At 47.6% G+C, this 12,013-nt stretch overlaps 1 protein-coding gene across 3 annotated transcripts in view; it reads right to left on the bottom strand.

Annotated features, from left to right (window-relative positions):
- RBM33 (RNA binding motif protein 33) overlaps positions 1 to 12,013 on the bottom strand; it is a 107,827-nt gene that overhangs the window by 33,416 nt on the left and 62,398 nt on the right. For all 3 annotated transcript variants that reach the window (XM_066585053.1, XM_066585054.1, XM_066585055.1), the window contains exons 12-15: positions 10,512 to 11,245; positions 10,154 to 10,324; positions 7,387 to 7,638; positions 4,440 to 5,084 (exon numbers count right to left, since the gene is read on the bottom strand). In XM_066585053.1, coding sequence (XP_066441150.1) covers positions 4,440 to 5,084; positions 7,387 to 7,638; positions 10,154 to 10,324; positions 10,512 to 11,245 — 1,802 coding nt within the window. The remainder of the gene's footprint in view (positions 1 to 4,439; positions 5,085 to 7,386; positions 7,639 to 10,153; positions 10,325 to 10,511; positions 11,246 to 12,013) is intronic.

The following is a 12,013-nucleotide window of genomic DNA, read 5'->3' as shown; positions in this document are numbered from 1 at the left end:
AAGGGGTTAACGAGACGAACAAGAATCATCCAATGGCGGTACATATCGGGTCGCGTCAAAGTATTGAAGACCGTAAACAGATGGGAGAGGAGAGACGACTTGATTAAATAAGGAAATTAATATTAAACAGAAAAGAGATTGCTTCCCAAATCGGAGACGACGACATAATGCGGCAAATGGCCTTTACGGTGGGAGAATAAGCCTAGTGAAGCAAAGGTAATGTAGGAATGGCGGGGACAGACTCCTGCCCGCCGGCCGGCAGGAAGGATCTCTGCGGGGTTTCCTTTTGTCTGCAGCACAATTTTCTGCAATAATCATCCAAAAGGCGACTAAGATCTGCGGTGGAGAGTGATGGATGGATATTCTACATATCTGTAGATAAGTCCGACCCCGATATCCCGGCGCCCAATTTCTCTCCCCGTCCTGTGGGGTTAAATATCTTCGGAAACATATGGGTGATCAATCTAAAGTGTTTGCAGAGCGCTGACATCCCGGAGAGGTGGGCACAATTAAATCACCATCCGTCTGCCAGGAAGGCTTTCCTACTCGCTCCCCGCTGTCGGCTGTCACTCTCCCTCGCATTCAATTGGCCGATGAGCTTTTCTTAAAACCACGCAGGCCCTCGACTAACAAGCGGCCGGCATCTGTGCGCTTTTATGTTACTGATAAGTCTACAGAAAATCGCTAAAAACACGGGAGACGTTCTACATATCGGGAGCAAGCAGGACCCAATTCCATCTTCTGGTGACCTTCAATTGATAACGTGTGAAAAAAAAGCAAAACCATCAAAAAAAAAGCAGGAGCGGCCGAATGTGCGGTTAGACGATTCGCGTCTAGTACGGATGACGGGTAGCGATAGTGTAGAGGCGAGATTCTTGATGTGAACAAGTTAAAGCCTACTAGCTGACTTCAGCCGACTCCTAATGCTCCTCTCACCTCCGAATACGGAGCGCTGCGCACACCGAGCGCCGCCGCCAGTTAGGTGATGCTTAAGTGGGCTGCCTATCACCGGGGGAAAGGTGGCGGTGCCAACGAGCGAGGTGCTCTTGGTGCTGGCAGTGAGGCGAGAGGAGCGTTATGTGAAATCAGCTGCAAGGCCAAATCTGCATCCATGGAGTGGATTTTGAAGTGGAAATGCTACGAGAAAATCTGCAGCATTTCCACCAAGTGTGAAGATCCCCCCATTAGGATGTGATGTAGCAGAGCTGGGTGGACGCTTTACATGTGCGAAATGTGTCTGCCAAAAGTTGTGCAGCCCAAACTTAAAAACATCCATCCTCCATCTTTAAACTGAATGTAGCAGCGAAGGTACAAGAGGTTGGAGACCCTCGCAAAACACAGGACTGTAATGAGGCTCCGTATTAAACCCCACACTGCGGTCCATAATCCACATGTGCGCTCTGTCAAGTGCGACTTTACAGCGACTTTTTGTAGCGCGACTTTCCAACTCTAATTATCAAGCGGCACCTGCGCTTAATGGCTGCATACAACCGAGCGCACTGTGAGCCGCAGCGGTCACTCGATAGTTAAAATTGCAAAGTCTCACTATAATAAGTGTCCATATCCCATCCTTAAAGGGACAGCCTGCGGAGCAAACATTACATTGGGATCTGCTCAGTGATGTATAAAAAGTCGTACTTGCCTCCGCCGATCCAGTTCTGACGGTGCGCTCTTCTTCCGACTCGAGCAATGACATCCCATCACAGGGCCATGTGACTGCCGCTGCCAATCATCAGCTAATTCTGAGCTACAAGCAGCTTATAATCGGCTGTAGCGGTGATAAGCCCTTGTGATGGGACGTCACCGCCGCAGCAGGGAATGTAATGGGGTCTGGACACCGCTGGAACAGGAGCTGCGAGGGACTGAGTGAGGGGAGCAGGACTAGGTTTTATACAGCGTTGAGTGGGTTTCAATGGAATTTCTGGATAGACTGGCCCTTTAATTATTCAGCCCAACCATGAAAACCATATCATTCTATGGAGGCCACGAGTAATCTGTTACGTTACAGCAGGCTGTTCAGTAATATACTCCACTACTTTGCCTTAGGCCATATTGCGGACCCCCACGCTGTCTGACCTGCATGGACCGTGTACATAACACATACTATTCCCATCTGGATGTGTAGAGGACACACATGTGAAAAATGCCTCATATGTATAGGTTATAATGGGACCATGTGCTGTCCATAGAATTCACAGGCAGCACAAGGACCAAAATTACAGCCGTCTCAGTTCACCCGTACGCAGCACATTAGGCCGGCTTCACACGGGCGAGAAAAATCGTGGGAGATGTGCGCATTGCGAGCCACACAAATCTCGCACAAACATGAACCCTGTTCTCTTGCATGGAGTCACACACATAAGCGATGATGTCCGGCATGGCACCGCGGTGTGATGCTATGTGAGAAACAAATCACGGCATGTTCGATCTGGTCATCTCGCTTCGCATCGCCCATAGTTTTCAACGCAGCTGGCGGCTTGAAAGCAATGGAAGAAAGTCAGCGATCCTCTGCCATGGCTAAAAACGCCTCGCATCCTTGTGGATTTCACATGGCGGGGGCGCACTATGGGGCGGGATTCGTGGCCCCATATCGCACTCGTCTGTGTGAAGTTAGCCTAATAGTGCATGTTCCACAATCAGGTAAGTGTTGCACATCAATACTAATTTCCACTATTCTGCTCCATTATAGGAGATCAGCGGTGCCAGACGCCGCACATGTTGGGCCCCTCGGAGTAGAATCCTGTTTAACTGGTTCCCATTATAGAATCTGGCATTTTATCAGAAAAATAGCTTTTCTGCACCATTTCTCCTGCTAATTTAATCTTCAGTGTAGAAGTGAACGAGCCTCGAAGGGGCGGCCAGTTAGAAAGTCACATTTTAAAATTAGAGCCAAATGAATGAACACAATAGCGGACGTCAGGTGACCGCTGCCTGCCAATCAGAGGCCAAAGCATCACTATTCCGAACACCTGGCATCATGGCACCCAGGACATAAGTGCCGATACCAGGAGAACGGGCAGCGACGCTGCGGCATCTGACTGGCAGGTAGTAGTCACCTGACTTACGCTGAGAATCAGGGGGCTGCAGCGCTGGATCACTGGGGCCGAGGACGGGTAAGTACCCCAATTTTAAAATGCGAATTTATAACTGGGCAACCGCTCTAGGCTGAATTTACACGGGCGATGCAAGTTACGACATTGTCACAACTCAGCATATGGACAGGTTACGGGTCTCGCTCTGAAATGAAACTTTTTTTCAATTTTTCAAACTTGAACCATTGGCCTGAGTGAAAAAAATCGATCATGTGAATGAACCCATTGGTTTATTCTCCGTGCAAGTTCTGTCCGTGCTGGAAAGACAGGAGTCACATGAGTTTAACGGTCGTGTGACAGAAGCCTTAAGAAAAACTATAGCCCATTTTACACATGACCAGCATCAGGCATTCTGTTTTCATACCCCGTCAGTGTGGTTTCTGTTCTATCCTGTGGCATTTCCCAGAATACACTGCACAGCATGCTGCGCTATTTCGTCATGCGGATGTGAATTTAGCCATTTATAAACCCCGTATACATGCAGTATATTCTAGTGCTCTGAAGGGAATCGGTGATTTTCACAACTCCATCCAGTAACCATCCGTCTATTTCTGCAGTAATTGAGCCGATTTTAGTTAGATTTAAAAAGCAGTCTGACAACTAAAGTACCGTATATACTAGAGTAGAAGCCGAATTTTTCAGCACAAAAAAATGTGAAAAAGCCCCCTCGACTTATACTCGAGTGAGTAAAGGGGGGGGGGGGGGGGAGGCAATATTCAGCTATCAGCCGGCGTTTGTGTCCCCGGCGGTGCGGGAAGCCTGCTTCAGTCTTCTCCCCGCTGTCATCTCTTGGCTTGCTTTCAAAATCCCTGCGGTCAGCGCTGTGTGAGGAAACGCTGTGATTGGATTGAGCGCTGGCCAATCACAGTCAGTGCTCGATAAACCAATCACAGCCATTTATTTAGTGATGCCATTCTGAATGACTGGGATTGGTTTATCGAGCGCTGGCTGTGATTGACCGCGCTTGATCCAATCACAGCGCTTCCTTGCACAGCGCTGATCGCAGGGATTTCAAAACCAACATCGCGGCGGGGACACAGACGCCGGTTGGGAGGTGAGGATTGCTTTTTTTTTTAACCTACTATGTACTCGAGTATAGCTTGGCTTATACTTGACTCAATACGTTTTACCAATTTTTTGTGGTAAAACGTATTGACCCGGCCTATACTCGGGTCGGCTAATACTAGAGTATATACGGTAATCCCGGCTTCCAGGATGATGTTCACGTTTGCTCTGCTGCCTGCGGAGAACTGGATATTGGCGCAAAATACAACAATTAGCTTCATATTATACTACAAGTTCTATTATTAATGACTAATTATTATTAAGATGCATTTTTGGACTTACCGGTCCTGATAACTTAATTACACGGACTTTGGGGGCTATATTGGCTTGGTCCGCACTGCTGCTGTTCGACCTCTGCATGACTGTCCTCTTTGCCCCCGTGGTTCTTTGTTCCTGCGGTTTCCCCAGCACTGGAGCTACTTTTATAGTCTGTTGCTGCCCAAATGGCGTCGCAGAGCCAGCGTGGCGTACAGGTTGCACTTTTGCTGGTGAGGTTTCCAACAGTGCCCTATTTTGTATAGTCTGCTTAATCACCTTCTTCTGCAGGCCCTGCAGCGCTACGCCGGGTCCAGCGGTCTGCAGAAGGGGGATTTTCTGTGGCAGAGTTGACAACTCTGGCTTCCTTGCTACGAGTCTACTTCTGACGTTCGGTCGGGTCAGCTCGCTGACGCGAGTCGTTATCGGATTACTGTTATTTTCCACCTTTGCGATTTGTTTTGCAGCCTCCGGGGATGCCGGCTGCGCTGCGTTGGGCGGCGGTAGTTGCTGCTGTTGCTGCTGCGAGAGGCGTTCAAGCAGTTCTTTCTTCCTGGCCCCAGCCTGTTGTTGCCGTCGCAGCTCCTTTTGCCTTAACATCTCTTCTCTTAAGCGCTTCTGTTTTTCGATCTGCAGGCGGTATTGTCTCGTCTCCTCGTCTTCGTCGGGGATCTTTAAAAAAAAATAAAAAAATAAAATTAAAACAATCAAACCTTTAAAGTGCAATAACTCTGACTGTTTGCACCGTCGTCTCTGTCGAGGCAACAAGGCAGCGATTGGCAGTCCAACCACGCACAGAGACGGTTTGCAGCACTCTATAAATACAGGATGAAACAAGTATGGAGATACCGCCGCGGCCTTCTGTCAGATCGCTTTATCTCCTTCCCTCCTGACAAACTAACAAAGGTAGTGAGGTAAATGACCTGAAAAGGTTTCATTACGACTATTGATTTTTCTTACAGAATTTTAAAGCGCGCTCTCCAACTCATTTGTCACACGATAATTGCTTATAATGAACAGCACAAGTCGAGAGGCCGACCTTGAACTCGGGCCCCTTCTCGAGAATCAAAAATCATGTCAACTGCAATGCTGGAATATTAATGGTACACAACAAAGACTTATTATTCCCCGGCCATGCCTTCTGGGGAGGAAAATAATAAGCATCAAATAACCTTTGCTCGGTCGGTGCTCTCTAATAAGCGGACGCACTGCAAGTCTATTAGGGGGCGACTGGACGGGGGGCTTACTTCTAATGAGGAAAAGGACACAAGGTCCTAATTGCAAACATGGGCGCATGAGGGGCACGGACGGACACGGGAAGCAATGGACACTGCGGCAATAGCCATCTGTCAGAGGGGCCTGGGGATCAGGGCCGGTATTAGAAGTCCTAATAACTTTACCCCAGTGGGTGCAATACCAACAACATTTCCATCAAGAGCATTAAAAGGAACTTGTCAAGCTATAGATTATGGAGGTAGAGCTGCTTCCAAATCTCATCCGGTTACAGTCCCTACAGACATCATACCCTGAGAAATTGGCTTTTTAAATTTCCGTCACCATGTGCAAATCTCAGTCAACTAGTCCAGTGGGTGGACTGAGCAACCTCTGCAGCTCCTTCCGTAAACTCTCCTCCCTCTGACTGTGCAACGTGGATGACACGGATGATCGAAATCTCACACATGCTCTAGGAAGTCAGAGAATGGCGCATGTGCAGATGAGATGGGACCACTGGTGGGCAGATTCGGCTCAGTCATCAGCGACGCCACTGATGTAGGAGAAGTCATCCACGTCACACTGACACGGAGGAGGGATTATGGCAGCAGAGATGGTCCAGACCTCCCAATGGACCAATTGGACAAAACTTGCACGAGGCTGTAGGTTGCTTGGCATGCTTGGAAGGGTTCATGGTTATTTTTAAAACGCCCCTCCAGACAAACCAATATGGCCACATTCCTTTTCAGACTGCTTGATGCACACAGCGCATTGGTAGAAGATGCTACACACTGCTTTGATTGGCCAGCTTTGCCATTCGTGAACAGCACTGGCCAATCAGAGCAGTGTATAGTATCTTACATTACCAAGTAGTCAGAAGAGGGTTGCTGCCATTTTAATTTCTCCAGGACTGAAGGGTCACTTTAAGGGAGCGTGCACACTAGGTCCTTCCTGGAGATCTCACAGCGCAGTTGATGCATTCTTGTTCATCCACTATTACAGCTTAATTTTTTAAAGGAGTTTTCCAGGACTTCAATATTAAAAGACTGGTAGGGGTTTTTCCAGGAACAGAATCGTACATTTCGTAGCAACAGCGCCTGGTTTAGCTAACTTGAATATGACTCGGCGGCTCTCAGACCACAAGACAAATGAAAGTGACATCACTTGTCTGAGAAGAGCCGCTACAGCTGATCAGGGGGTGTTGCACAAGTTGGATATTGGTGACCTGTCACGAGGAGAAGTCCATATCAGATTTCAACGTCTATCCAGACAGTAAACTAGCAGCAGGGCAGGGGAACTAACACAAGGGACAGACTACACCTCTCCTCTGCTCATACTTCATCAGGAACCCCAAAATCTGCTCTTGATATCCCCACGTGCCATACGTAAACAAGGCAAAACTGCTGGCAGGATCCCTTTAAGCCTGTGGATGCAACTAAAAATTTCCAAAAAAGGGGTTTGTCCAGGATAGCAAAAATCAGTCTGCTGTGTATGCAGAAACAGCGCCACCTCTATCCATGGGCTATGCCTGTTATTGCAGTTCATATCCATTCGCTTGCACAGTCATAGGATGCCATAACGCTAATGGACAGAAATAATGGAGTTTAAACAGGGCCTTATAAACTCAAGTATGTTACTAGGAACACAAGTGATTCCCATACTGCGCCCATCCAATTACCTTATACATTTATTTAGGTTCAGTGGAGGTGAAATTACATCTAATTCTACTTTCCGCTGGCGAGATGCACAGAACGCTCCTTACCTGTTCTTCAATCTTAGGCTCTTGCTTAATCGGGCCGGCAGCACTCAGAGGTTTGTTTGCTTGCGCAGCACCAGGGGTTTCTTGCTTTATTTGTGGTGTTGTGGTGCCAAAAGGCCTAACCTGCGCAGATCTTCTCCTGGTCGCTTCTGCGGCTTCGTTGGAGGGTGTGATGGGCAGCTCCCTTAAGTTGCTGTTCCTCAGATGCTGCGATGGTGGATTGTGAGCCTTTGCCATATTTTGACCTGGAGTATTCTGCAAAAGGAGAAACACTTTCTAAATTTTTTTTCGGAATTAAAAAAAGAACATTATTGATATTTTAGGGTGCGTTCACACAAGGAAATACGCTTAGAAAAATCCGGATTTCAATGGAATATCGCAATAGAAATCCATAACTTTAATGAGGCCTTCTGCAGCGGACCTTCATCCCTGCTACCACCAATCCATGTGAGGGTTTTAGACTCATTCAATGGGGCCAATCTGTCTGCGATAAATTCAACGCAGAACCCCCGTCTAAAAGCAAGACGCCCTATCATAATGCAGATTAAGTACCTGCGGGATAGTTTATATGGTTGAAATGAACAGGACCCTTTTTCGCATGATTTGATGTGGAACTGCTGTGGAAGCCACATCACAATGCGCTGAGTGAAAAAGGTCTTAAAGGGCTTTACTGATTACCGTACAAGACTTCTGCAATAACTCCGACTTCCTTAGAACAAACAGAGCAGTACTTACCTCTCCTCTGCCGCGGGGATCCAGCGAGGTTGTTTTACCGCCCTCCTGGTGAGGAAGAGGTCAGTTGGAGTCACCTGACCTCTGCAGCTGATCAGAGGCGGACATCATGGCGCCCGGGTGCGAGCGCCGATGCCAGGAGAATATTGGGTGATGCTACAGCCTCTGATTGGCTGCAGCGGACAGGCGGCTTCTGCTGATGGCAGGGCAGCACCGCTGGATCCTTGTAGCAAAAGATAAGTGAGTTCTTCTCTGTATGAAATCAAACATGGTTGATTCAGTGCCTTTAACCCCTTAATGACACGGCCTATTTTGGCGTTGAGGACCAAATGATTTTTGGCATTTTTTCATCTCCATTTTCCAAAAGCCATAACTTATTTTTCCGTCAATGCGGCCGTATAAGGGCTTGTTTTTTGCGTGGCGAACTGTAGTTTTTATTGGTACCATTTTTGGGTACATAGACTACATTGTAAAACTTTTTATTTTTTTTTTTATGACCGTAGGGAGAGAAAACGCATCAATTCTGCCATAGATTTTTAGGTTTTTTTGTTTTTTTTTAAGCGTTAATTATGCAGCATAAATGACACACTACATTTTTCTGCGGGTCAGTACGGTTACAACGATACCAAAATTTTTTTTTTTTTTTTTAGGTTTTTCCACTTTTCCATAATAAAAACCCTTTTTTCGGAAATTGTTTTTTTCTGAAATCACTGCATTCAAAGTGCTATAACTTTTTTATTTTTCCATGGACAGAGCTCTCTGAGGGCTTATTGCAAGACTAGCTGTAGTTTTTATTGGTACCATTCTGGGGTACACACTTTTTTTTTTTATCACTTTTATTGCGTTTTTTGGGAGGCAAAATGCTATCTATGTTAACATAGCAATGCTATCTATCGATGTTATCTACTTAGATCGCGGCAGGGAAGGGGTTAATAATGTGGTTATTGCGCATTTTTGTTCATTTGAACGAATTGTGCGCGATAATTGTCCTGTGTAAATGGCCCTTAACACCACACTGTTTAGTCCCATTAGGCTGAATGTCGAAAACCTGACAAGAACAGAGTTGGGCTTTCATTGCCAGGCAGAGGTGGAGAGGGTGCGACATCCAACACCCCACTGTTCGTCCTTGTCAGGCCTTTACCACTCAGCCTAAGGCCTCATGTCCACGGGCAAAATAAGAATTAAAATCCGCAGCGGATTTTAACTCTTCTCCCGCGCGTGGATCCGCACCCCATAGGGATGCATTGACCACCCGCGGGTAGATAAATACCCGCGGATGGTCAATAAAAGGGTTTTTTTTTTTAAATGGAGCATGAAAAAATCTGGACCATGCTCCATTTTCATGCGGGTCTCCCGCGGGGACGGCTCCCGCGGGCTTCTATTGAAGCCTATGGAAGCCGTCCAGATCCGCGGGAGACAAAAATCAGATTTTACTCACACGCTCCGGTTCTTCTCTTCGCCGCGGCGCCATCTTCTCTCAGTAGCGGCCGGATCTTTTTTCTTCGGGACGGCGCATGCGTGGGGCACGTCACCGACGTCATCCTGTGCATCTGCCGAGCCGAAGAAGATCCGGCCGCGACGCAGAGAAGATGACGCCGCGGCGAAGAGAAGAAACGGAGCGGGTGGGAGGAGAGTTTATTCTTATTTATTCCTATTTTCAGCGCTCATGTCCGCGGGGCAGAAGGGACCCGCTGCAGATTCTCCATGGAGAATCCGTAGCGGGCCTGATTTTCCCCGTGGACATGAGGCCTTACAGGACTGAACAGCGTGGTGTAAGGCTCTCCCCTCCGGCCTAGAGATGCATTGTCCCTTTCTTGTAAGGGTTTCCACATGCTGCACGGACAGTTAATTCATGGACAATCCCTTTAAAGCCCCCTTACTCCCAGGCTGCTGTAAAGGAGGAGTCGGTAAATAGAGAAAACAGTAATAAACAGGACTACATTAGTGACTAATAAATCTACAATGGAAGGGAAGACGTACTTGGATAGAGAACATGGTATGTGCAAATTATTAGCAATTCCATGGTGGGCAACACTACCTGTCTCGGCTTCAGAGGTCCGTGTCTTTGCTGCCCCGGCATTCTATGGGAAGGGGTCTGGGGAGTCTGTGCTCTAAATGGAGGCGGCTGTTGGGATGACGCTGTGGGCTTTGGTGGCCCTCCATGGTGGTGATGTGGATGCAATGGCTGGATTGGAGGCTGCATATGGCCCTATAAAGAGAGCAGGACACAAACAAGCCGAAGTCACAAACAGAATTCAAAGAAATCACAAGAAGCCATTCAAATGTGGACAAAAGTCACAGGCTAAAGAAAAACGAAGCCCGTCATTTGCACTTTTAGTCTAAAATTAGTGATAGTTTGTTAAAACTTAAAAATATCCATGCAAACACATACAAACCTGCGGATTTGCCTGAGAATGGGGCATGAACGGTTGTCCCGGGCCTGATGGAAACGGCTGCCTTGGTGGAGCAAAAGGTCTTATGTTGCCTGAAGGTTGGCTGAAAGGAGGCATTCCCAATGGACTCGGAGATGGCAAGTTGATGCGCACAGGCCGCTCTCTAGTAAATCCTGGGGTGTTAAACCCTGGTTGAGGTCCAGGACCAGGCTGAGGGAAGCTTGGTTGATGACCAGATCCTGGTGGGTTAAATCCTGGCTGCGGCCCAGGATTTAACTGGTTGAAACCAGGCTGGTTAAGACCCGGTGGATTAAATGGTGGCTGGGGTCCAGATTGGTTAAAGCCTGGCTGTGGTCCTGGAGGGTTAAAGTTTGGCTGGTTAAACCCTGGTTGGTTACCTGAAGGGTTAAAGACAGGCTGAGGACCAGGTGGGTTAAAACCCGACTGTGGGCCTGGTTGATTAAAGCCAGACTGCGGGCCGGGTGGATTAAAGTTGGGTTGATTGAAACCTCCTTGCGGTGCAGGCGGATTAAATCCTGGATGTGATCCAGGACCAGGGGGGTTAAAGTTGGCTTGGGGCTGATTGAATCTGGGCAGCTGGTTAAATGCTGGCCCGGGTGGATTGAATGGTGGAACATTTTGGTTGGGGACTGGGAGGTTGGTATTTAGAAGGGGTGGCGGAGGACCAGGAGGAGGATTTCTCTGGTTGAAGATGTGGTGGTTTGGAAACCGAGGTTCTGTGTGAAGAAAGGACACAATTATCAGTTCAATAGAAATGGGAAAATAAAGCTAAAAGTTACATTCATCACAGCTGAAAAAGGAGAAGACGGCCAGCAATGTGCTGAAGTAACACCATAATCTGTACTCCCCTGTTATGTCCCCGCCAGTCTGCAGAGTAATGTGCTCAAACATCCATGTGACCACCGCAGCCAATCACTGGCCTCCGTGATAACAACTGCATGTATGGTCCGCGCCCGCTGAGGCCAGTGATTGGCTGCGTGGCACGCCATTGCTGCAGCGCAGTAAAGACACCAGCGGAGCTCTGCGGCAGGTTTAATAGGAGAGTAATGGAAATTCACTTTTTTTAATCCTATTATCTGTCCTTTCAATCCTTTTTATATTTTAACCACTTGAAGTACAACATTAACTCATACGTCCTATATAAACCTCACACCATTAACAGTCCTCACTAGAAAGGACATACTTCTCATATCAGAACAAACAGCTGTGACATCCACAGAGTGGCCACTTTAATAGAGACCCCGATCTAGTAGCACATTGGACCTCCTTTGGTCCTCAGAACTGCAGCAATTCATTGTGGCGCCGATCCCACTACAGTCAGTGGTTCCCAACTCCAGTCCTCAGGGGCCCCCAACAGGTCATGTTTTCAGGATTTCCTCAGTGTTGCACAGGTGATGTAATTATTGTTGGTGCCTCAGACATTGGCACAGGTGTTCTTACCATAGGATGTCCTGAAACCATAATCTGTTGGTGGTCCTTGAGGA

The sequence above is a fragment of the Eleutherodactylus coqui genome, chromosome 12 (genome assembly GCF_035609145.1).
Source record: "Eleutherodactylus coqui strain aEleCoq1 chromosome 12, aEleCoq1.hap1, whole genome shotgun sequence".
In the NCBI taxonomy this organism is placed as follows: domain Eukaryota; kingdom Metazoa; phylum Chordata; class Amphibia; order Anura; family Eleutherodactylidae; genus Eleutherodactylus; species Eleutherodactylus coqui.
Note: the sequence above shows the minus strand (reverse complement) of the source record. Positions and strands in the feature narration are given on the sequence as shown.